This window comes from Grammomys surdaster, unplaced genomic scaffold, assembly GCF_004785775.1.
Source record: "Grammomys surdaster isolate TR1022 unplaced genomic scaffold, NIH_TR_1.0 125996, whole genome shotgun sequence".
Classification (NCBI taxonomy): Eukaryota; Metazoa; Chordata; class Mammalia; order Rodentia; family Muridae; genus Grammomys; species Grammomys surdaster.
In genome coordinates this window covers 4,108,419-4,135,473 of record NW_021620812.1, presented here as the reverse complement: position 1 = coordinate 4,135,473, position 27,055 = coordinate 4,108,419, and the positions used below count along the sequence as shown (strand labels likewise).

The 27,055-nt window shown below is 42.2% G+C and overlaps 1 protein-coding gene across 2 annotated transcripts in view; it reads right to left on the bottom strand.

Moving 5' to 3' along the window:
• The window catches only part of Slc44a5 (solute carrier family 44 member 5), a 288,577-nt gene that overhangs the window by 41,175 nt on the left and 220,347 nt on the right, over positions 1 to 27,055 (bottom strand). The window contains exons 3-4 of one of the 2 annotated variants that reach the window (XM_028754317.1): positions 24,074 to 24,147; positions 10,115 to 10,199 (exon numbers count right to left, since the gene is read on the bottom strand). In XM_028754317.1, coding sequence (XP_028610150.1) covers positions 10,115 to 10,199; positions 24,074 to 24,147 — 159 coding nt within the window. Of the gene's footprint in view, positions 1 to 10,114; positions 10,200 to 24,073; positions 24,150 to 27,055 lie in introns of those variants that run through there. The other variant, XM_028754318.1, reaches the window with a different exon arrangement.

The following is a 27,055-nucleotide window of genomic DNA, read 5'->3' as shown; positions in this document are numbered from 1 at the left end:
CAGCCAACCATTGGACTGATCCCAGGAACCCCAATGGAAGAGCTAGGGGAAGAACTGAAGGAGCTGAAGAGGATTGCAAACCCATAGGAAGAACAATACCCACTACCTGGACCACCCAAAGTTCCCAGAGACTAAACCATCAACCAAAGAGTATAATATGGAGGGACCCATGGCTCCAGATACATATATAACAGGTTTTCTCTGGCATCAAAGGGAGGGGAGGCCAATGGTCCTGTGGAGACCTGATGCCCCAGCATAGGGGGATCCTAGAGTGGTGAGGCGGGAGTGGGTGAGTAGGTGAGGGAGCACCATCACAGAGGCAAAGGGGAGGGGGAATGGGGTGGAGGATTTGCAGAGGGGAAATTGGGAAGGGAGACAACATTTGAAATGTAAATAAATAAAATAACCATTAAAAAATTATTGTGACTACAAACGTAGCATAAATGTACAAGGGACACTTAGAAATAACTTTCTATGTAAGATCAGACCTAGGAATGTAGGAAGCTCTCTGTGGAAGTTTTCACTAGTCTTTTCCTTCTCTCCTACCATGTCCTGCCCCTAAGCATCTAAGCAGAGACGGTATGAGGAAGCAGACTAGAGAGAGAACTGTTGGCAAGATACAGGAAAGTTAAGAAAAGTTCCACTGAGGAGAGGTGGGTTGTCTTTCTGTGAGAACCTCTTACAGAACCCGGAGGTGCCCCAGGAAGGACAGACTGACACGTCGTTTTGCAGTTGACGACATCACCTGTGGAAGACCTGCCTCCGTGCCTGTTTGAGGAGGTAGAGAAGAAAGAATTTAAGGAGTTCATGGACCAGAAGGCCATGGGGAGCTGCCTGGTGCAGAAGGACTGGAGTTGAATAAATGGGCCTGGCTCTTCCTGACCTCTGGAAACCACGGAGTTGACACGGGACAGAACTGCAGGTTGTGGAGGGGAACAAACCAAAGCTGGCGTTCCACTTGAAACAACTAAGTAAGGAACCTCTGTTCTCCTGTAAGGGAAGTGGTGTTTGCATGGATATGTGACTGTGTTATGCAGGTGTGTATGCACACATGTGCACATGCATTCGAAGGCCAGACGTTGACACTGGGTTTCTTCTTTGTCCTCTACCTTATTTATATGAATCTTGGAGAAAGAACCTTCAATCACCACCTTACTAAACCAGCCTAATTCCTAAGTACGCTCTAAACATCTGTCATCTTACTTCAAACAACTAAGAACACGCTGTCTCTCATAAGCAATGTCTCTATTATTATATGGCTCTAGGTAATGCTCACTGATGGCCCTGTAAGCCATCTCTCGACTTCCTCTATTTTTTATTGACTATTTTATTCATTCACATTTCAAATGTTGTCCCCTTCCCACTTTCCCCTCCACAAGCCCCCTCTCCCCTTCCCTCTCCCCCTGCCTCTATGAATGTGCTCCTGCACCCCCAATCCACCCTAGTCTCAGTGTCCTAGTGTCCCCCTACGCTGGGTCATGGAGCCTCCACAGGACCAAAGGCCACTCCTCCCATTGATGCCAGATATGACAATCCTCTGCTACATATCCAAGTGGAGCCATGGGTCCTCCTTGTGTACTCTGTGTGGTTGGTGGTTTAGTTCCTGGAGACTCCTCTATTTTTTGAGACAAGATCTTTCATTGAACAGGGACCTCATCCATTTGGTGATTTAGACTATCGACTGTCAGAATGGCTGACTAATGCATTCCAGGGATCTGCCCCTCTCTGTCCTGTGAGTGCAGGGGCTACAGATACTCACAGTACCCAAATTACAAAGGTGCTAGGGATTCAAATTTTCCTCATGTTTATGTGACAGTCATTTTACTGATGAGGTGCTGCTACTGTCACAGTGAGGATACAGTTCACTCATCATCGGTGTCCATCTTGGGTAGGCATCTAAACGTCACCACGGTCTCACAGTCACTTGTAACCCTGGTGCTATGTGAGTTAGAGATATGAAGATTTCTGGGGCTCTGAATGGCAGAGGCTTGCTGGCTGCCAGCCTAGTGGAAAAACGTTAGCCTCAGGTTCAGGAAGAGATTCTATCTCAAATGCACAAGGCAGAGTGTGACAGAGGAGGATGTCGTAAATCCTACTCTGGCCTCTGAGGGCACACACAAGTGTGCACACCTACACATACATGAACAGTCAGCACAGTCAGACTCAATTCATCAATTTTCTTTTATTTTTGAGATTATAATACTGTCACATTGTTCCCTCTGCACTTTCTTTCCTCCATCCCTGACATACTCCTCCTTGCTTTCTTTCAAATTCATGTCTTCTTTTGTCATGAAGTGCCGTTATATGCACATAGGTACATGCATGTACATATGTTTTAAAATATAACCTGTCTGGTGTGTACAATGCTACTCATGTGTAGCACTTGCGGCTGACCATTTGGTATGGGATCATCAATTCGGGTGCTCTTCCCTGAGGAGAACAATTTCTCCCATTCTCAGCATCCTTCGTTGCCTGTGGTTCTTTGTTCAGGGTTGAGGCTTCCCCGTGTCCTTGGCTCGTCGACTGGTATCATCCTCGTTCAGCTCATGTTTAGGCAGTCGTGTTGGTGAGGTTTTATTGGTGTAGCTTCTGGCATCCCTGCAGACACAGTCTCACAGCAAAACCCTTATCTGCTGGCTCTTACGATCTTTCTGGCCTTTCCCACTTCCTTGATGTTTTTCTGAATATTGGTGCGGGTATGTTTCCTAGATGTATCCGTTGGGACTGGGGTTCCACAACCGTGCATTTTGATTGGTTGTGGTTTTCCTGTGATGGTTTCCACCTGCTGCAAAGAGAAGTTTCCTTGGTGAGGGGTAAGGACCTCACTTCATCTGTGGGCGTAAGGACAGATGTTTAGAGTGTAGTTGGGGATTAGGCTGTTCTAGTAAAGGGGTGGCTGAAGGGTCTCCTTCAAGATTCAGAAAAATAAGGTGGAGCTCAATAAAAATGAAACCCAGTATCAATGCCTGGCCTCCACAGCACGTGTACCTGTGAGTATTACATTACACATGCACATACCCAGGAAAACACACACATACACATACCTACGAAGATTCACGAAGACCTGAGGGGGGGGGATCTATCTTGAATGGAATGACTATAAAAAAAATGAGTTTATGAAACTTGTAGGGAAATGGGTAGATTTAGACAGTATTGTATTAAGTGAAGTGATCCTTCCTTAAAGAATTTTATATCCTCAGGTCCTAACTGTGTTTGTATGAGCACATGCATGTGTGTGACTGTAGCCTATGTAAGTAGAAAGGTGACCATGGAGGGGAAAGACTTGTTTAGGTAGAAGACAGCAAGATGTGTAGGTGGACTGGAGTCTCCGGGCGTGGAAACAGAAGAGCACACCGTATCAGGGGAGTGGGGAGAAGAGGCCTGAGGAAGATCACCACAAACAAATTCTCTTTGAAAACTGCAACAATAAAAACCTGCTCCTTTATATGGTGATTTTAAAACTTAATTTTTTGAAGAAAAAAAAAAGACTTGTGCTGAATTGTGAGGTTTCCAAGTCTCAGAAGTATGCTATTTCAAACACTTTCCCAAAGAAAAGGCACAGCGTGTCACCAGATTGGCCTTAGACATTCTGAACACAGAATGTAATGTCCTCAGGTTCCTGGGGAAAATTACCTTTCAAGCCACTACTCTATATAGTTGGGCCATAAATCAAATATAAAGAAGGGAAAATCATATGAGAGGAAAAGGCATTTCCAGAGCTCCACATGCTTTCTTCCTGTGATCTCTGATATCAGGAAGGTAGCCAAGGACGTCTTCCACCAACACAAGCAGTTAACAAAGAAAGGAGCCTTCTCGGCACAGAGAAACCATGAACAGAGAGTGTATTCTAAAAGATTGGTTGCTGTTTAGTTGAAATTAAAATTTCACTGGGCATTCTGTGCATTACTTGTTAAATTTGGCAACTTTTGAACAATGATCAAAGCTTGTGAGAAGCCTACAATTAACCACAGTGTTCCTGAGCAGACCGAGGCACGGCCACGCACTGAGGTAAAGATGACCATGCAGTAAGGTAAAGCATAGCTATACCCTGAGGTAGGTCATTAGAGAAAGCAGACTCCTGGGAGGGAGAAGTAGTTGACTCTGAACGTGTGTGGTAGTCCTGGCAGTGGCTATCTGTGTTAGTTACCATTTAACAAAGCAACTGAAGGAAGGAAGAGGGTTATTTTAGGCTCATAGATGCATGTTATGATGGGGAGTCAGAGCAAGATCTTGAGACTACTGGTCACGTTGCATCTGTGTTCAGGAAATGGGGAGCTGTGAATGCTGGGGTTCTGAGTGCTTTCTCCTTTTGATGCACTCCAGGACCAGAGCTCAGGGCTAGTGCCACCTCAGGTCATTCTACTTGAAATGGACCTAATTTAACATCTCCTTCCTCACAAAGGAAGTGTCAGGGGATGATTTCCATTGTGATTCTAAATTGTGTCAAGCTGACACTCAACATTAACCACTACAGTACTTAAGATAAAATCCATAACCAAATAAAAACTGCATTAGAATTCTGTGTGAAGTGTGTATGTCTCTGTGTATGTGTGTGTGCATCTGTATGTGTATGTTTCTGTATGTCTGTGTCTGTGAGTGTATCTGTGTGTATATGGGTGTGTGTGTGTGTGTGCACACTTGTCTGTATATGTGTGTCTGTGTGTGTGTGTGTGTTTTGCTCTATGTTGTGACAAACTAAAATGTAGGCTGATCTTATACCATTATTAAAGTGCAGTTATGATTTTATATCGGAGCTTGGTAGAAACAAAAGGACAATGGCCTGGCAGTGAATAAAGACTGTGTAGTTAGAGTAAAAGCAAAGTCATTCAGTGCTTCCAACTTCTGGCATCAAACACAACAGAACGTGCAGGCTCTGCTGAAGTTACAACACTGAGTGTGCACAGTGACGATGTGGGCTGCGTAAAGGAGAGAGCAAATATGAAAACTGCAAAGTGGAACAGAAAAGGAAAACCAGAGGGAAGATGGCGGCGGGGGTGGGGGGACAATACTCTCTTGCACAAAGAGGATTGCAGACACTGTCAAGTTAGGACAAGATGTAAGGGTCGCCATGGATAAACATGCTACTGAGAGGGGCCAGAAAGAGGCCTAAGCTCAGATACAAAGAGGAACAATGTTGGTTTTCCAGGGGAGGTTATCAACGGAGACCACCTAAAGTTAACAAAGTATCAACCAATAGAATAGGAACACCACCAAAAGATACTTATTTTGCATTTTTAAAAATAATTTATTTTTTTTTCAAATGGTAATTCATTCACACAGGGGCTATAAACACAGAAAGGCAGGATGTGGGGAAGGGGATGACACTGGAGCGAGGGTGTTCAGGGGGAATACAGATATCTTTCAGAACAGGGTATTGGCTGGGTGAAGGTTCAGGGGACAGGTCACTATGACTCTGCCTATGATTCACTTGTCCTTATCTAAGTTGGTACTATCCACCAAGGCTACCTATTTACAAGGTCTATGACTACTCAGGCTGGTAAATTTCCACAAAAGCTGCCTGTTTGCAATAGCTTATAGCCATCTGTTTCAATGTTTTTCCACAGAGACCCAAGACTTGGTGTTAGTATACATGTATGACAGGCCTACTGCTGATTTTAGGCCTATGGCTGGTTTTAGGCCTTCAGTGTGTAAGCAGGGATGCCCCTGACATCTCCTCCCTTCTCTAAGTATAGAAGGGCTGTGGAGATTATAATCTTACGAAGGCGGGGATAGAGGCCTGACCTCCAGTAATTGAAGGGGACCTTGTAATGGTTCCAGTCCCCCTGTTGTTGTCCAGTGAGGCATGGGGGCCATACCCATCCCGATGTCTTTTTCCTGGAGAGGGGATACTTTTGACATCAACCCCTATGCAGTCAGGCTTGTCCCTCAGGGAACCCAGAGAGATATTTTTAACTTTTATTTATATTCCCTTGCAGTGCTTAGCCTCGCAGCCTAAGCAAGAATTCAGATCGCCAGTCAGAGGGGGTTCTGGGTGGCCCCTCTCTGCTTGGTCAAGGGGCCAAAGTCAAAGGGTCAAAGTCCCCCCTTTTAGGTTTGCCAGAACTAAACTAGAGCCAGGAAAGAATATCTCTATGGAATCAATTATGGGCAAAGAGTCAAGCTGGGTGGCCATTCCTTTTGTTATAGGTACATCATTATCATGTAATTTGCTTTCAAGTACATGTAGTTATTTTAAATTTTAAAATTTGGCGCAAAATTTGGTGTACCATCTCAGGTACAACAATGTCCTCTAGAGACACAGGCTCTATGTCTAAATTTATAAAAAATTTAAAAATTAAACAGAATAGGAGGTTGGGATTGGTCACATATTTGAACAGATTAGTAGGGTAGTTGTCATTTTGTGATCAGTTCTATGGTGATCTGAAGGTTGTTTTCCTTCACAGTCTTTCTGTGTTGAAAACCCTTCCAGCAAACCTTGTAAGCTGAAGTTCTTGTAGTAACCAGAAGGTGGCACCACAATCAACCAAATTCCTGCTTTGGCATCGAAGCCAAACATAGTGAGCAACTTCCCCAGTGCAGAGAAAGTTACACATAGCTACAAAGTCTTTCCCTCTGAAGCCTGGGTTTCATCTGGTTTGAAATTTCAGGAAACTGTCAGTCTTTCTCCCACAGTCCTTTCCGGTTGGAGTAGATAGAGCATAAAATTCAGGATTCTTCACTATCCCAGGTATGTCAACCTCCTGTCAAAACACAGGCTCTGCGTCCAGTTATGAGGAATCTCTTCTACAATGGAGAACCAAAGCACAGAGGCAAGGCTTTCGAGGACAAATACAATCACTCTTGTGGTTACACTGACGGGAGTGTGGCCCTGGCTTGGGTTTGCTCATCTTGAGACGCACCTACTGCGTTCTGGCACAGAAATATACACATTATTATTTACTGTCTTCCTTCATTGAACACATTTTTAGGTTCTAGTTAAAAACTACATGTAAGTCTATTTCATTACATCTGATATGCCTGCGTGCGTGCGTGCGTGCGTGCGTGCGTGCGTGCGTCCGTGCGTCCGTGTGTGTGTGTGTGTGTGTGTGTGTGTGTGTGTGTGTGTAACCACAGATGTAATTTCTCAGGCATCGACCACTTTTTATTTAAAGACAGGGTCCCTAACTGGCCTGGAGTTCACCAAGTAGGTTGGGTGTCTGGTGAGCCCCTGTGATTTAGTGATCTGACTCCCGCTGACCCTCAGCACTGGGCTCACAAGCATGGATCACCATATTCAATTTTTAAAACATGGATTGGATGGACTGGGCTCAGGTCTACATGTTTACTCAACAGGCACTAATTAAGACATCTCCCTGGCCCCTTCCATGGAAGGCTGAGGACAATTTGCAGGAGTCAGCTCTCTCTTTCCACTGTGTGGGTTCCAGGAATGAACTCAGGAGGGCCAGGTGTGGCAGCAAGCGCCTTCACCCACTAAGCCATCACTTGGCACAACTTTGCTTCTTGAGCTGAACCATACTTACCAGGCACATTTCCACGTCAAAATCCCACCTGTACACAGTACCGTGAAAGATTAATGGTATTTCCTTATATAATCAAATCATAGCCCGTTTAATCAATCTCTTTTTGACAGGCAAGGAGACTGTTTGCATTGCATTCTGACTACTGCCTAGTACCGGCTACAAGTGCTTGTTTAGTTTCCTTGTTACTGTTTTGGACGTGACAGTAGACAGTACAAGTCTCCCTGAAAGTTCTTCCACAGGCCACCCTCAAAGGCTAGGTCCCAGTAGGTGACAGTATTGGTAAATGTTTGAACCGATCAGAAGTAGGTCCTACTGGGAAAAAGTTCGTTCACTGAGGTTGAGCCTCTGACGGAGTGATGGGGACTGCGGCTGGTTTCTGTTTCTTTGTTTCGGCTTTCCTGAGAGATGATCATGCCTCGTCTGCTGCAGGCTTCTGCCCTGGTGCACTATGCAATCACCAAGCAACAGGAATACAAAAATCATAAACTTAAACTTTTGAAACCATGGCCAAACAAAGCTTGGCTCTTTTTACTCATTTCTGTGTTTCCTTGGAGTGATGGAAAGCTAACACAGCTCAAGTAGTTTTTAAAATGCATTCAAAAATGCTTCATCCTCATGGCCCACTCAGTTGGCTTTCTGTAGAACCCAGAATTATCAGCATCCTCCACAGTGGTCTGGGCCCTCCCATGCCAATTACTAATTAAGGAAACGCCCTACAGGCTTGCCTACCACTAGATATTACTGAGCCATTTTCTCAATTGAGGCTTACTCCCCTCTGATGACTCTAGCTTGTGGTAAGTTGGTATAGAAACCAGGCAGTATAAGATCCAATGACTTCTTTGGGCCTCGAGGGTATCTATATATACATGTTTACACACAGACACACACACAAATAGTGTACTTTTAAACAGGTTTGGAAGGCTTAAATGTGTTAATATAGGCTTAAAGTTCAGGAAAAAAGTATATGTTAATTATGCAATAATTTTGTAGGAAATTGAAAATATAAAAATTCTATTATCCAACAAAATGTTTTGAAATAATTGGGTTTTTTTTTTTTTGCAGTTGGAAAAAAAATGTTTGACTCCTGCTTTAACCAACTTATATAGAAAATAAGTTCCAGCTAAGTTGGAAATTTAAATATATAAAAGGAAATTACAAGAAGAACTATAGAAATACAAGCAAATGATATTCTCAGGATTGTAACCCCGATACAACTAAAAAGCAATATGAACAGAGCTGGTTATTGCAATCATGGCTACTTTCCCCAAGAGGTCTGTTAGATTTCAGTACATGGAGGGACCGAAACTGCGGCTCACATGTTGCTAAAATCTGTTCCATTTCAAACTAATTTTTACCAGACCTTGTATTTGAGTAAATAGTCTGTTAGGCAAGAATCATTTCTGGATAGTCTTTATATACTGCAGTTTGGGGTGCCACCTCTTTGTCCGAGGTAAATGGGTCAGGGGATGAGGCCTGGAACACTTGTTATACAAACCCTGTTAAAAACTGCCTGTTTCAAACCTGATTATTTAGAGATTTCTATGGTGGTGGTGGTAGTGGTGGTGGTGGTTGTGTGTGTGTGTGTGTGTGTGTGTGTGTGTGTGTGTGTGTGATTTATTTGTTTTGTTTTCTAAGGTTAAAATACATTTAGAGCCAGGATTCAAATTTAGTTCAGGTGTCTGTTACACAGAGGCTTTTTGTAGGGGAAACTTTCTCCAAATCTGCCTTGATATGGTTAAGGGTTTCCTGTTCCCTCCTCCAAACCTCCGGTTTTCCTAGTTTCTTCGAAGTTATTCTGCCATGGATTCTTCAGCCCTTTACTGAATGCCTGTCTTTAAATCAATATACCTGTTGCCATAATACATTCTCGGTTACGGGTGGCACTACAGAGACAGGACTGAGCATTCTGGACTGTGTTTCTACTGCAACCCTCTTGTTGACTGAACTTTTGGTGTTCCATAATTGTTCAAAGCCAGAAACTCAACTGGTTGCAAAAAGCCAGAATATCTAGCAGCAACTCTACTCATTAGGGAAGACAAAAGAAGAAATGAACCATAAGAAAGGGATAAAAGTTTTCTAAAACTGTGAGCCGTAGTTTTTGTCTGTCTGTTTGATTTTAAGTAAATAAATAGAAAGCTTGCTTTCAGAAACAGACATCTCTGATATGATTGACATTGGGCATGTTTTTACCCATTGTCTGCGTGCTGACCGCAGTTGTCAAGTTGCTCCCAAAGATCATTGAAGACCTAGGAATGCTACAAAAATCAGAATGATTGTCAGTAAACATTATAGCAAAAACAGCCCAACAGAAGCATGGTATAGGCAGTTCAACCACTGTTCAATATGGTCACACAAGAGCCCAACACAAACAGCATCTAAACATGGCCGCTGTTCCATCCAAAGGGCATCAAAATATAGCCGCTGTTCCATCCTTACTTTTGATTTTATTTTCCATGATCAGAGTGGAGATGCAGAGCATAGTATCTCCAAATCACTTACAGCTGTCTGTAAGAAGAGACAGAAGAAACCTCCTGACTCTCAGCCTTTCTACGAAGTCCCATGAGACTAGGCTGATATGTGTAGGTTCCGGCTTAGACAGAAAGACCATGCAAAGCATAGGTGGCCATACTCACTCATTTGGTGTTCCCTTCTGGCCACATAATTGTCCCTGGCTGTCTGTAGGGTAGGCCATTTTCCTGGGGTCACCATGTGCCCAAGCTGCGGGAACAAGAAAGGACAAATTCTCCATCAGCACCATCTGGCTGAAGGCAGTCTAATTTGAGAGATTAGAATTGCCAGGGCAACGCTCACCTCTTTCCCCCTCAGTCATAGAACATTATTGATTTTCTTCAAAGAGTAATTTCTTAATGAAAAGAAAAATGATATGTGCGTGAATTGGTCTGAAAGCATGCTTTTTTCCCCTCCGGATTCATCTGGGCTGCAGCCAAAACATGAGGTAACGCACAGAGAAAATGACAGTTATTAAAAGGAGGAGGAGGAGGAGGGGGCACAGACAAAAGCTCACTTGGAAAAGAAGACGCCTTTTCTAAAGCTCAAGCAGAAATGACTTCATACCAGAGCTGATAGATTTACACCAAGCAGAATGAGGTAATGCTTTTGGGGGTGGGGGGTGTACAGAAGTGAAAAACACTGCAAAATTCAGCAGCATCTCTGATTTCACAGGACATTCAAAAGGCAAACAAGGACACAGCAGAGACAACCCACAGTAAAGATGGCCAAGTATAATCTCAGTGCTTAATACAGACACTATACTCCCCTGACCTCGGTATAATAGGGACTCGGTGGTATTTTCTGTGGAGATACTCGACTCTGCTTCAGACAAGCTCGTTGCCTTTTTTTGTTTGTTTTTATGTGGATTATAAACTTGGCCTGACAGCTAGAACCTGTAGAAAGTAACATCTACCACTAGATTAGCTAATGCTTGTGCACTGCAACTGAATTTTTCCACCTTCTCAAGTTTCAACAACGCAGTCTTTGAAAGCCCCGCTTGCAGATGAAACTACACCTTTGTCCTCTGCTTCTGGAACGTTGTTCGGCCGTCTCCTGATGCACACTTATTGGATCTGACAGTTTGCCTTATAATTCAATCACCCTTACACACATAGCTGGTGTGACCAGAGATGATAAAAAAAAAAGTCAATTTTCCGAAAGAGGACAATACTAAGGAAGAGGGTCTTTCCCTCCATCAGCCCAGGCTTCTCTGTCCAGCACTAAGCATCAGGAAGGCTCCCTTCACTCTAATGTCATGGACGCCAAATCAGCTTCATCTTGTGAGATTTGGGAAGTTCTTTGCCACCATGTCTTCTTTTCCTTATTCTCCAGAATAAAGAAAGTGAACTATAAGTCGCTGTGTAAATGGCATTGCGGTGCCCAGTGCTCACTCAGACCCTCATTATACTGTTTCTGTGCCTCAGTTTCTCCATATTCACTAAGCCTAAGAGAGACAGAGAGATCCAGTTTTATCCAACACTATGTTTCTTTTTTCAGCTCTGTGTCTTAATGTGCCTCTTTCAGCTTTAACTTAAAAATGTTTTATCCTTTTTTTTCTAAATGATTATTAACTAACAATTAGGCATCTGATTCCTTTTTATGTAATTTTTCTTTACTCTTGAGGATTTCATACATCTCACCGTATCACCCCAACTCCCCCCTCCAACTCCCTCCTTTGCCTTCATTTTTAATAAGTGCAGTATCATTGCTCACGAGTGCAGGGTATGGAGCCATTCACTGGACCGTGGACAACCAGTGGCCACACCCTGAAAAAGGAATGATTCTCCCTTCCCCCAAAGCACCCCAGTAAGGAGTGGGACCTAGAGAGTATCCCCCATATTTAAGCATCTATTTCTTATCATCTATAACCCAGATCAAATTATTCAATTATTTTGAATCTTGACTTTGTAATTAACTACTAAAACACAGACACAACATATCAGAATGCATAGAATATTGAGACTAAGAGACAACTGTGGAGGTAGAAAACTAATGAACCCCCAGAACTCACTCTGGGTTAGTAATGCTAGCTAGCTCTTTCTTTAATTTCTCAGAAATCAAAATGTGAAACCAAACTCTGATGTATGTGCTTGTTTACAGGACAGCTCCTAGAAGCTTCCACAGGTGCAATGGTGCTTGTCCTAGGAAAGATTAGGGACAATAAAGGAGACACCAATAAACAGGACACTGTGGCAGACAGCTGTGGTCATCTGGGAATATCTGGGAACCTGGGAATCCCCACTGTACACTTGCTCTCGTTACTGTAAACACAGCAGAGGGGTTGAGGGGAGGTGGGGTCTCCATCAATAGTAGCTGTCCTGACATCTTCTTCCTTTTGTATCATCTACCTACTAAGTAAAGACTTTACTTAGTGACCACTGTATAAAGTGGGTCAGAAGACATGTCTGGGATGAATGCATGTCAGAGTTCTCAAAGGCAACGGAAAGGAGAGAACAAGGTTTGTAGAGGGAAGAAGTAAGACCTGAGAGAGACTGGAAATGATTACAATTTGGACGTGGGGCAGGAACAGCAACCAAAAGAACCATGTGAGATGTGTGTGTGTGTGTGTGTGTGTGTGTGTGTGTGTGTGTGTGTGTGTAGATATACATGTATATATATGCACATAGATGTCTAGCTATATATGTATACATTTATCTGTATGTATATCCTATTATAACAGGATGTATTATCTGCTTGCAATGGATCAAGGAGTCTCAACTATGTCTGGGGCCTCATATGATTCATGGATCTTACAGTAACTCTGAGAGGTTGGCATCTGTTTTATATAAAACCTGTTTTATATATAGTTTATTTCTCAAAATTACATAGCTTTTAACTGATATAAGCAGAGCTTAATGTTGGGTTTTTGCTTCATGAGGCCTCTGGGCTTATTCAGCAGACTACATATAATGGCAAGGAAGTGAAAACAGGTGAAATAAATAGAAAATACTTTCACATAATAAAAAATTTAAACACATTAAATATTAAAAATAATTCCTTAATGAGAAAGATTAGATTAAGTAATGAAGACTCCTGCTAAGAATACATGAGGAATTGAAGACCTCCACAGAGGGGAGACCCTCTTTCAAGTCTCAGAAAGTCGCGACCACCCAGTAATCTGCTCGAGACACCATGTACCAGAGCAATTGCGAGGTTATTTATTAGGGCGTGACAACTAGCTGCCGGTCAATTCGTATGCCCACGCAGGAGCTGAATTGACCCCGACTGCCAGTTTGGAACGGGTTTTAAAGGGAAAAACCACAAACCAAGGAAATGAGGAGGGGGTGAGGAGGTTGCTAGGGTGGTATAACATAAAAATAGTGGAACATTCCAAAGGAACCCAACCTACATGAGTCAGGATCAGATGAAAACTCTCTGTACGCTTATCTTTCTCAAGAATGTAGTCCTGCCCTGTCACTTCGGCCTTGCCCTGTCACTATGGTTCTCAGCTTGGTTCCACCTGACTAAATTGCATTCTTTCCTTTCTCTTTGCGGGTCGGCCAGTTCCAGTAATGGTGACTGGTCTTTCCACATTCCTAAAGAAAGCCTAAAGAATATTTTATATCTAAAAAGGATTCTATATACCCAGTATCCATAACTTTTCCCTCTACAGAATAAGCTTGTTTTAGTTTCTTTCTGTTGCTGTCATAAAAAGACCATGACAAAAAACAGCTTAGGGGAGAGAAGCTTACTATAACTCCAGTGCCATGTTATCACTGCAGAGAAGTCAAGGCAGGAACTGAAACCAGCTGATCACATTGTGGCCATAGTCAACAGCTGAGAGAAAAGAGCCAGGTATACCTGTGTGCACTCAGCTCAATTACTCCAGAGTTCAAGATCCCCTGAGTGGGTGTTGGTGCTGCCCACTCCAAGGCTGTTTTTTTCTATAGCAGTTGAGGTAATACAAACAATACCTCCCAGATGCACACAGACCAACCTGTCTAGACAGTCCCCCACTGAGACACTCTTCTCAGCCAACTTTAAATTGATCAAAGCTGACAATTATTGCTAACCTCGGCAGAGCTTGTTAACGGTAAGGACTCTAGTTAGGAAATGAAGTGTCCCCTCCAACTGTTACAGTGTCCCTAATGCAGCATGTTTAGAGAGTTGAGGACCCTGAAAGGTGATTAGCTCTTACGACTCTGAAGTTAGTGGGGTAACCCATTGATAACTCTGTCATTTGGGGACATTGTCAAAAGGTGGTGGGAACTTTAGGCAGGAAGGCCTACTTGAAGGAATTAGGTCACTGTGGGTAAGTGTTTCTCAGCTATGCCTGGACCCTGGCCCTCTTATCTTCTCCCTGCTTCCTGTCAACAGGAAGAAGCACCCAGTGTTCACACCTCAGGCATAGCAATGAAGTCAGCTGACCACAGACTGAAACCATGAGCCAACATGCCTTTTTGTTCTTTTTAAACTCTGGAAGGTATTTGTTACATTGACAAAGAAAAAGAAAAGAAAAAAAGAAAAAAACAAGGCTATCCCACACAGTGGAAATCAGGACATCAGCACAACTTGAGATCTGTCATGTATGAAAGGAAATGACACCAGCAATCTGCAAGCTTTGGCCATTTGGTTTTCAAAGAGGGATGAGTAGAGAAGTGTTGCTGTAAATCTCCAACCCAAACATGACCGGTCAAAGAAAACACAACTCAATAATTATGAATATAAGCTGCACGCCTAGATTGGGCAGATTCACCACTACACTACTCTATTCCCCAGCTATGAGACCCTTATAACTTGCGGGTTTTCTAAGTCAGGCATTTATTTGTCCTTCCACCTTCTGCTCCTCCATTGTCTTCCTCCTCTGTTGTCCTCTGATTCTCTCTCTTCCCACCAATCTTTATTTGTCCACCTCCCCTTCTCTGCCCAATCACTGGCTCTAGCCTTCATTTTACATATTAAGGTGGGCAGAAGGTTCAGTAGAAGTCACCTGTGTCCTGATTCACTCCTCCTCTGCAGCCCCTCCCAGGAAAGTGGAATTAACATCAAAATACAAGGCCCCAGGCTATCCACAACAGGGAAGGTGGGGGGAGGAGGGGTGCCTCAGGCTGAATCTGGACACACTGAGACAGGAGGAGATAAAGATGAAGAAAAGTAAGTCCAAGAAGGACATACTTTCTCCACCTTCAGGTGCTGAGCTTCGGCCATGTTTACTGAGTGACTTCTACCTTCCCCAGTCAGCTCTGGTGAGAAAGCTGGAACACAGATGGTGTGTGTTTGAGCTGGAGCCCGGAGACTCTGTGCTCTCAGCTGGCAGAGAAAGGAGGCAAGCAGCAGCAGAAGCCCTGTGTGACACTGTTCAGGTCAGGGCATCTGGTGTGGAAGTCACATGTCTCCTAAGAACTAAATAGATTATTAGAACAAACATAGGCTATGAATGCAAAAATGCATGACTTGAGTTATTTATCTTTTGAAACAGGGGCTCATATAAGCCAGGCTGGATGACAGATGTAATCAGGGATGATGCTAAATGCTTGTTTCTCCATTTCTGTCCCTAGATATCTGGGCTCATAGGTATGTACCATTATGCCTGGTTTATGTGGTGCAGAGAATTAGACCTGGGATTTGATAAATGCTAGGCAAACATTCAACCAACCAAACCATATCCTCACTAATACATATTTTAAGCATATTATAGTATGGAAAAAAACTCAGTATTTTTATACTGGTTACATTTATAATGATACTTAATAAGATTACATTGTAAATTCACTGAAATAAATTCACTAGTTTCTAGGCATTTGTTTGTTTATTTGTCTGAAAACACTCTCAAACATGAAGAATTGGGGATTACACATGTCATTCTCTGTCAGATCTGGTCGAGAAGACATCTTCACAAATATGGGCTCCTGGTGCAAGGTGATGACCAGTATTGTTGCATCACTGACCTTTCTAATAAGTCACCCAGAAATCTACAGTATCCAACACAAATACTTTACAATATGTCCCTTTCAAAATCCAGGAATAATGGTCACTAATAAAATGACTTTTTTTTTCCTAAAAGGTCAATATACAGTTAATGTCTGCTGAAGGATGGAGAAGCAGTTTTCTTTAAGGGTGTGGCCTGTGCTATGTCCACTGTGCTTCAGGGTGGCCTCAAACCCATGAGTATCTAGACAACACAAATTGGACTTGAGTTTTTTATTTTTTTAAATGAACTTAAAATTGAGAAGAGTTAGAGGGAAGAGTCAGGTGGAATATGATCCAAATGTGTAAATGAAATTCTCAAAGGATTGATAAAATGTTATATTTTAAAGCAAACACAATACCCCTACTTAATATAAATGAGGAATAGGAAGTAATTCATAGTTAAAGATGCACACATTGGCACACCAAAGCTCAGGCATGAGTGGTAAGAGGCAGTGAAGAAGCCAGCTGTGACATCCTTCTATAGCCAGAATCTCTCCTATGAAAGGTGCCTAGTCCCTCACATTTTCAATGTGAGACGGACTGTGACTTGCTTCTAAGAAAGAGAATGTGAAGCAGTGCTGGCCTCAGTGGCCTTTAAGAGTAGGTAGGAGACACTATAGCCTCTGTCCCTGAACTAGCCCCAGGTAATGTCACCTGACAACACTGAGTCCTCTAGAAGAGCCCACATGAAGGAGGCTAATGTCCATATTCCCAGCACTTGAGACTCTGGGCTATAGAACATAGGCAACGTGGTGAGTTTCAGGCTAACCTGGGCTGTCAAATTGTAGAAACTTGAGGGGAGGGGGTAAGAGACAAGCTTAGAACAATGTAGGGGCCCCGCCTACCTTCACTGTATGTCTTCAGTAATGAAAAGTCTCTGTCTTAGGAGGTAAGGTGCAGACTCCGGAATTAAGTAAGCTGTCTGGGTTACAAACAAAACCAAACAGCAGCTCTCGGAGCAGCTTCTACACACCGAGTCAGTAGTTTTAGTCCCTTCAGTAACCCACTGCGTTAGAAGACACCTTGTGTGTGTGCCTGTGTGTGTTGTATGTGTGCGTCTATGTATGTGTCTATGTGTGTGCCTGTGTGCGTGTTGTAGGTGTATGTACGTGTGTGTGCCTGTATGCATGTTGTATGAGTGTGTCTGCATGTGTGTTGTGTCTGTGTGTGTCTGTGTATATGTCTGTGTGTGTCTGTGTGTGTCTGTGTTTGTTTGTGTGTGTGTGTGTATATATAAGTGTGTGTGCTTATGTGCTTGTTGTATGTGTGTGTCTATCTGCATGTGTGTTGTATGTGTTTGTGTGTGTATATGTGTGTGTGCGTTTGTGCTTGTTGTATGTGTGTGTCTGCATGTGTGTGCCTGTGTGCTTGTTGTATGTGTATGTGTGTTGTATGTAGGGGAGTGTATAGGGGGCTGGAGGTCAACCTCAGTTATGATTTCATGTGCTGTTCACCTTGGGTTTATTGTTGTTGTTAATGTTGTTTTATTTTGTTTTGTTTTGTTGAGACAGGGTCTCTTTCACCTGGAACGCACCAATTCTGCAAGGCTGACTGTCCAGTGAGCTATCTGTCGTTCCCAGCTTCCCCAGAGCTGGTATCTCAGGTGTGCACTGCCACACCCACCACACCCAGGTCTTTCAGTGGCTCCTGGGGACGGATTGGATTCTTACAAGATTTGAATAGATGGAGCCATCTTGTCAGCTCCTAGAAATAACTTTAAAGGAACACTTTACCTGAATCTGATGCTTACTTATAGTGTGTGTGTGTGTGTGTGTGTGTGTGTGTGTGTGTGTGTATGTGTGTGTGTATGAGAGAGAGAGAGAGAGAGAGAGAGGAGAAAGGAAGAGAAATTCTACACTTTGTTGAGATAGCTCAGAGAGAACAGGTGAAGCCTTATTTGGGCAAATGATGCCATCACTCATCTCAAGGAAACATTCAGCCCTGACTGCCTTGGAGAATGTGGGCTTCTGACTAACACCCTCTCTTACTTTCCAATGTTTCCAAAGCATGAGCCTGTTGCGCTCTTAGGTGGAGTGGAGAAGCAATCATCACAAAGTCCTCTGTCAAGGAGAAAATGATCAGACCCGACTGCACACTGACGCTTAAAAATTAACCACAAGTCTGTGAGTGGCAGCTAAAGCTGTCCTTAGGCACTGGCTGGCTGGGGAGGTTGGTTCTCACATCATTAGTGTGTACCCCTCGAAGGTACATCCTACATCCTAACTGTTTTAACATGCAAGAAACAGGCCTGCCAGATCGTGCTTATGGCTTTTTAACACACAAGCAATTTACAAACGCAATGGAGCGGATAATAGAGCACGTGAAGCTGGATCTGAAGATCTGCTCTCGTGACATGGCTGCTATAGAAACACATGGGAAGCAGCCGTCTCCGGGTGCCTGCGTGAGAAGATGTTTATTACCTCACAGGTGGCCTCTTACACCCGGGGCTGAATTTAGGATCCCATCCTTGAGAATAAGCCAGTCCCTCTTATGCTAACCACACCAAGAAATCTTGCAAGCACAGATGTGCACAGGAAAACCCAACAGAAAGTTAAAATTATCCGGTGCTAAAGACCAGCTCAAATCTCAGTCAGAAACCAAACATGGTCTTTTCAGACTGAAGACTTCCGAAACAGAAGTGTGAGCGTGTGACTTAGTCTGTAAATGTATCTGGACTTATAAAGAAAGCAAAAGGATATTTAATACTGGCCTCTCTGTCATCCTGTTAGTGCACAACACATTTTTCTTTAATAAAAATGTGGTACAACCATCCTCAAAATAATGAAAATGAATCTTTTAAAAACTCTACTTAATTGAAGAAATTATTTTACTTTTGGTAAATCAGCGTTTCTTGCCTATGACTTGACAGGTAGGTCCATTCTGGTTCCAAAGTAAACAAAAAGCAAGCCATAGCCCCTGAAGACAGTTCTCTCTAACAGGGAACATTTCAGTATAGCTACACCTAAGACAGAACCACGGGATGCCTGGTGGTGACAAGTGTTGAGGAGAGTGTGGGGCAGGAGGCCCCTTGTGCTTTGTAGGTGGGAATGGAAATTAGCTCACTTATTATGGAAAACAGATTGTTCAAAACACTGAAGTTAAAATGACCAGCAATGCCCCTTCTGGGGGACACATCTGAGAACAAATAAAGAGGTGTCTGCATTCCCATATTGACTGCAGTGTTAAGTCACAATATCCACGTCTCAGAGACAATCTAAGCACTGTCACATGAATGGGTAAGGAAAATGGGTACATAAGTACCCTATATACACATAAAACACCATTAAGTAAAGAGGGAACTCCTACTGTGTGTGATAACAGGGGTAAGTTCAGAGGTCTAATGCTAAGTGATACTGCTCAGGTACAACCATTTATCAGTTGGTCTCACTAATGTGAACTCTGACAAGAATGACGTTCACACTCAGAGAGCTGAACAGTGGGAAGAAACCCAGGAGTGGGTGGGGCAAGAGGGAAGACATAGATCGAGAGATAAATTTTAAATAAAACAGGAGATGACAGCAACAGCTGGCCCAGGAAGGACACATCATTCATAATTCCCTTCAGGTATGAGGTTTAGCTGAATGGGAAGGCTTCAAGGCCTGAGGTGGGTGGGGGAGAACATTGGAGAGAAACAGCACAGTGGGGGAGAGCTAAAGGTGATGGAACTTTAAAAGGGAGGAGAGGGAGAAGCTTCCCTTCAAAGCCTCAAGAGGAGCTTTATCATGATTGAGAGAGGGAGAGAGGGGAGAGGGAGAAGGGCAAAGAGTACCATTATGCAAAGGGAGGGTGAGGGAGAGGGCCATCTCTGGGTAGGGAGCAGAGGAACCTCTTCAGACAGCAGCCTTCATCTCTAGACCAAATCCCTGAGCCATCTCCAGGGAGAGCCTAGTATCAATTTCTAGAACAAGAAGAGTCTGACTTTTTATAAACTTTCAGGGGTAGAGGGAATGGGTAGGGATTTAGTTCAGCATAGCATGCATGACAGGAGCTTGGAGGAGCCAGGAACAAGTCAGAGCTGTTAAGTCACAGCACAGACTCAGGTACAGCATGGGGTGTGCACTGCATACTTGAAATCTTCTCCAAGAGCACATCATAAGCGCTTTCACCCCCTCACAAAAGGTAATTATGTCAAGAGGTGAATGTTAATCAGATTAATTATGATAATAATTATACAGATATGTTAATAGCAAAATGCCTGTTAGGGCTGGAGATATAGCATGGTTGGAAGAATGCTTCTTGTTATGTATAGAGCCCTGGGTTCAGTTTCTAGCTTAAAAGCCCTATATGTTGTACATCTCAAATACCTACAATATTTACATTAATAAATCTAAAAATAAAATGAATAAAATTTGAAGTGTTAATAATACTTATTTGAATAGAAACAGTCCCTTGCTTTTCTATACAGACAGAATTGAAAAGTCATCCTAGAATTATCTTTGTTTTTGAAAACAGTCCATGAGTGAGTGACCTTACTTAGGTTTAGGAAATTTCTCCCTATGATGGAAAAAGTGTAAGTCCCAGAATTAACCCGTAGGGTCCTGTCTGACTAAGAACCAGGGAACTTTCTGGAATTCTGGGAGTTGTAGTTCTTAGAAAATAACAAGGGTTCATGGGAAAATATGGTGGCCTATTGGTTTGTCTCCTGCAACATAGACCTCTGGGCCATTCAGCTGGGTAATCCCAAGGAATGGTCCGGACCAAAGTCTGTTTCTTGGTCAATATTTAATATTTATAATAAAGCTTGCTTTAAATTTGGCCCAAAATGGTGGAATTGTTTGTTTGCTTGTTTGTTTTGTTAATTTTGAATCTCAAAATTAACAAAACACTAATTTGTTTTAAGCGATATAAGGGACAATCCTTCAAACTCTCTAAGATTTCACTGTAAAAATAGATCACACACCTACTCACCTAGGTCTCCTGGTCAACACAACACAAATACCCCAAGACAGCTCCACCAAGAAACAATAAAGCAAGGCTCCTGGGTGCTATTCCCAGGGTGGAGGTTCTTGGTTGTTTTTCTTCATGCATGCTGACTTGATGTGCTTGTGTTTTGCTCATAATCTGAGGAGTTGGAAATTTGAAGAAAAGCTTAGCTTCCAATTGGGGTTTCTCAGACAGAAATTTCCAATAGGAAATTAACCATGGGTGCCCAGCTCAGATCCAGACCCCCTCACCCATCTCCAAAGCTTTTCATTACTTTCGGGTTCCTCACAGTAGGACCACAGACTTCTGGGCTTCCCTGAAGGAACACTCCTATCTTCTCAGCTAATAAGAGTGATTACTCCTGGAAAATGTCAAAAACCAAAACAGACTTTGGGCCCCAAGTTGAGGTACTTCTTAAGTACTGGACTAACCCATTCAACTGGAAAAACAAACCAAAAATTTGTTGAATGTTAAATTTGTGATATATATATTTTGTTAGCCCAAGGTTTACAGAGACCAAGCTGTAAAACAAGAATTTTTATTCCCTTTTTTCTAGTTACTGCAATGACTGAACAGCAACTGTAGTTCCATCCCTTCCGGTGAAGAAGAGGGCTATTATCATAAATGTCATGTGATCACTCAAGCAGCTTGGGTGCCTTCTACTTAGACACCTCTCCATCCTCTCCAGCGGAGGTTCTTTCTGTCAGCAGAATGCTAAGTGCCTATCTCATGTGAAAGTATTACCCTTGCTGGCCACATCCACACAAAGCATGAAGATCAGGGTCTTCCTCACAATTTTTTTTTTTTTCTGAGAAATAGAAATGTCTTTCCCATGGTATGATGGTTTGAATGAGAAATGCTCCCCGTAGGATTGGATATTTAAACATTTGGACCCCAAGACGATGGTGCTATTTGGGGAGGCTTAGCTGGTGCATCATTGTTGGAAGAAGTCCGTTCCGGTGGAAGGGCTTTGAGAGTTTACAACCCCAGGCCTCTTCCTGTTTTCTCTCTGCTTAGGCTCGTGCTGAGAAGTGAGCTCTCTGCTTCCTGCTGCCACACCTCGCCTCACTTCCGCAGTGGACTTCCTTATCCTCCGGAACCCTAAGCTGCAATAAACTCTCCTCCTGTGAGTTGCCTAGAGTGTGATGTTTTATTACAGCACCAGAAAGTAACTAATAAACATACTGACGCTCATGAGAAGATTACAGATAAAAGATAATCTACGAGGACCAAGATCTAACTGAGACGGCCGGCACTACCGCGCTCAGGACATCACCACCACAGTAAACATGGTTGCTCAAGGGAATCATTCATTCTAGAGGGTTAAGGCCATTCTTAACACTTCCAGTCACCCTGACCAACTGTATTCCTTCAGTCTTCTTCCAGCCCAGCATTAAATAGAGCAGCGTTTAAAACTATGTTTTGAAATCAAACCAACAAAGCCAGCTATAGTTGAGGCATAAAGTAAGTAGGTGGATATTTCGTGAATTTCTTGAGTCTTTTTTGATACTGGCAGTCGCACCAGGATTAATTTGCAAGAAATGTTGAATTAATTTAATGTTGAACATTGACTTTGATTGAAGAACATTTATCCCCCAATTTCTTATGCTAATTAAACTATTTACAAATTGAATCAGGAGCTCTTGACCAAAGTGGTGGAATTCTTGTCTTGCTTCAGAAGGAACTATGGTTGCACGCTCTTCTGCTGAGGCTGCCAGGGACATAGGTAGTTTGGAGTTCCCTAGAGTTGAGGAGACTCAACCTACTGTAGAGTTAGGCCTGGCATGGAAAGCTTCTCATAGCAGGAAGCTTCTGGGGAGTTCTTGTGTACATTCAGTCTTTAATAACCAAAATTATGGGGTTTAATAGAGACAACACTGTAAATCACATTTAAAACAAACTGATTTCAATTTAGAACAACTAAATTGTTCATGCATTATCTAGGACTCTCACTAGCACTGCTGATGTGTGCACACATTGCTGCTTGTCCCTCACCACTGGGCTTGGAAATCAGGAGTGTTTCCGTTCTTCTCAATGAGGGAAGCAGTTAAACAGTTGTCTCTGCCCTACTGAACAGTGTAAGAATCTAGACCTGCCTGGCTTCAAATCTTCCCCTCTTACACAACACATTTCAATACTATGACAATAAGTAAAAATTGCCAAATAGGATAGGAAAGTGTGTCCTGAACTTAGACAGGCTAAAATCCCACTTGTATATGAAAATACTTCATAGTATTCAACCCTCAACAATTGTTCAGTCCGAAACAATGCTTAGAAGTTCAAAGGTTAAAATACTTAAGAGAGATGTTTTGCAAGCCTTATAAAAGCATATTATTTGCTTTTGTGTTAATTCCTGTTAAACTTTTCTTCTCCCTATTTTCCTGTTCTGAATTTTGAATTCTCCGATTCTGAATAGTTTGCATGGTGATGTGGAGATTAGCTTTCGTGAGATACTTTTTACTGCCATCTTTAGGGCACTTCTCTCACTAGAGGATAAAAATGAAGACCAAACTGTTTTATAGTGTTCTGTGCACAGTACAAGTCTCTTCATATAACCACATGTCCATAATTATGGCTGCTAACACCTGATTTCCATGGTTCTTACCCTAATGGTGGTAAATCAAATTTTCTTAAGTCAATACCCAGAAGGCAGGATTTATACCTCTTGGTGAAACAGTCTAGTATACTGACTACTACAACTGTAAAACATTTTAAAGGAAAAATATATGATGTTTTTTGCTTTCTTTCTATGTTTTCTTTAAGAAAACTTTACATGCTTGACTTCTTTATTTTTGCATTCTAGAAAAAAATCTTGAACCTAACAACAACAAAGAGTCTCTTTCTTGGAGGGCAGAGACTAGGGTTCAATTAAACAATAAATTGCCCGGTGAAATTCATAATCACTGTTCCTTATCCTTGGCTAGTTTATGAACAAACAAGTTTATAGATGACCCAAATAAACCTCACCCCTAGTTATTACTGCAGGCAACAGCACAGATACAATCAGCTCTTTAAGAGAATTAAAAAAGTAAAAATTCCTTCCTTCTTTGTTGCTATCTTGCCTACTTAACCTGGGCTTGGGTTTGGTTACTCTGTTCTATGTTTATCTTGTACTGTGTCTGCTAACAAATATGCCCCGAGGAGACAACAGTCAATAACAAAGAAAGTCACTCCTGATGAAAATGAGATACTGGCTTGCTTAACCCACTAACAAATGGTAAATATCGTCTATACCTGGGGTTACTCACCCAAGAGTCCTAACAGAACGTAGCCCAAAATGAACAGTAGGAAGATCATACAGCATAGAACGTCCGTACAACTCCTGAAGACAAAAAAGGAACGGAGAATTAAAAGGTATCCTAAGTGAGTTGTTCACTACACAGAAATGGAGGAAGAGACAGATAGTAACTATAAACTTCCTGGAGACAGCAATTCTGAAAGGCAGGACAGGTGTATTTGAACAATCAAAGACTTGAGTGGAAGAGTCAGTGCACCATGACAAGAGCTCCCTCAGAGCTCTGAGGATTTATTCCCTCTTGGTTCTTCTGTGAAATATTTTTAGGGATTATCATCCAACATCAAGTAGATTTTTTTTTTCATGCATGTGTGCACCGCATGTGTTTACACTTGTGTCTGCATATGTTGAGAACAGTGTCATATTGGGAAACTTCCTCAAACCATTTGCATTCCTTCATTGGAAATGAATTAATTCATTAATTCCTTCATTAATTCATTTAGGCAAGGCCCTTATTCAAATGCAGAGCTCTGGGATTTGAGTAGTGACTTGTGGGCTTGCTCAGAATCCTGTCTCCACCATTGGAGGCTAAAATTACTGGAGAGGTAATATACCCATCAGCTTTTACATGGGTGCTGGGGAATTCCCAATTTTCTCAGCATCTCGTGTATTCAATTGGCAAGTTCTCTTGACTCTCTCTCTTTGATTTGGCTTTCAAACCAGGGTCGTCTTACACTACAAGCAAGTCAGCTGCAGAGTGGTCTCCTTGAATGATTCTTTTAAAAATGTAATTGAAATAGTTTGGTCATATGATTTTCGTTCTCATGCTACACCAACACATGATCTAAAACACTTAGTCCTTTCTCATGTTTCCCACATGTGTCCTGCTGGTGTGGTTACTATGGAAAAGAGGACAGAATGCCTCAACTTTCTCTGAGGAACAGGGTTATGGATATTCTAGCACTGATACAAGCTGCTGAAAATGTTTCCAAGCCAATCTTTCCAGCATCCTGTGAAATAGATACTGTCAGATTAGATTTAGAACAACTGTGGTTCAGAGACTCGCTAAATTGCTCACTCAGGATTGCAAGTCAACCAACAAACCAGTGAGAACTCTCAAAGTTTTCTTTTTTCATTATTTTGACTTTTATTTTATGTACATTGGTGTTTTCCCTGTGTCTGTGCCCCATATATGTCCCTGGTGCCCATGAAGGCCAGAAGAGGGCATCGGATCCTCTGGAACTGGAGTTATAAATGGCTGTGAGCTATCATGTGGGTGCTGAGGAGACTAGAACCTTGGTCCTCTGGAAGAACAGTGTTTTTAACCACTCTTCAGCCCTGATGTTCAAGGTTTTCAAAATAAAGTGTTTCCTATTTCCACGATGATACTGTGTTCTGCCTTCATTGGCTTAAAGGTTATATCATTAAAGTGAGCTGAGGAACATTACTGGATCTTCATTTGAAATTGAATTATGACTCTTTTATTAAGCAAAAAATAAATAAATAAAGTCTAAGCCTGTAGCTGTGGTGAGGCCTATGATCATCTGGAAGATGAAGCAGAAGAATTATAATCTTGAGGCAGTCTTGGATATAAAGGGGAATATTATTTGGGGAAAAAATAACCAACTTGATAGGATTAAGAGTTGTAGAAGAGAATTTTCAAGACAAAATATTTTAATTGAGAGGCATCTGTATATACTCGTATTTTAACATAGGTGAGCCATGTGTGTTTCTTTGAGTGTGTTTGTGTTTATGTGTATGCTTGTATATTTGTGTATTTCTTTCTCTCTGTATATGCTTCTCTCTCTGTCTCTCTCTCTCTGTCTCTCTCTGTCTTTCTCTCTCTCTCTCTCTCTCTCTCCCTCTCTCTCTCTCTCTCTGTGTGTGTGTGTGTGTGTGCACGCATGCACATGCACGCTCATGCATGTATCTTCAGGACCTTCAGGTAATTATAATCATCTGCCATAATTACCAGCTATTTTTTATTTATTATTTACTTCTGTCTCTTCATATTCTCTCCAGAAAAAAGAAATCAGTGCTTAGAAAATTACTGGGAAGTTTTAGGGGAAGAAACATAAGCTACAGCTTAGATTCGATTGTGTGAGTCGGGGAACACAGCAGGTCCCTTCTGTCTGAGCTGATGAGGTTTATCTTGTTCCTGTCTTCTCCATGCAGGATGGCAACCAGAGCCTCAGAGCTCCGCAGGAAATGAGCTGGGTTTTTACATCATGGGTTTTACATTTGGATAATTAAAAAAAAATCCCAAGACAAATATTAAAATAAATGGTTAGTAGAGTCTCTGTCTGAAAGCTATCCTGAATCATATTTGAGCTTGAGGGCAGTCCCAGGGTACCCTTCTCTCAGGTTGGCTCATTTTTACTGTCATAGTCAATGTGAAAAACCACTGTATGAACTAAAAAGTGGGTTGCACCCCGTGGGGTCCCGGAATGAATATTAATGGAGAAACACCCCCCCCATTACTTTTCTCCAATCAAAGTCTCATTTTTCCAAAATAAGGCTCCTTACATCTGTTTACCAGAAAGCCTCCAAAAACATGATTCAGACTGAGGATCCCCGACATAAGAGTACGTTCGAGTTAAATTATAAATGTACTCTGCTCCCCTGTATCTAATTTTCAAACATTATAAGAATTGGATCCCACTAATATGTGCACTTAGAAATGTATCCTTCCTTTAGATCTCTAAATCATGGATATGGTATATGCGCGGTCACTTAGACTAAAAACATTGGAATTTTCCTTTGATTTCCCATTTTCTAAGCATCTTTTATACTCAATTGACAAGTTCACTAGACTCTCTCTCTCTGTGGTCTGACTTTAATCCACCTTCTACTTTCTGGTCTTGTTGCCTGGAGTCTCTTTTCTCTTCTCTTTTCTCTTTTCTCTTTTCTTCTCTTCTCTTCTCTTCTCTTCTCTTCTCTTCTCTTCTCTTCTCTTCTCTTCTCTTCTCTTCTCTTCTCTTCTCCCCTCCCCTCC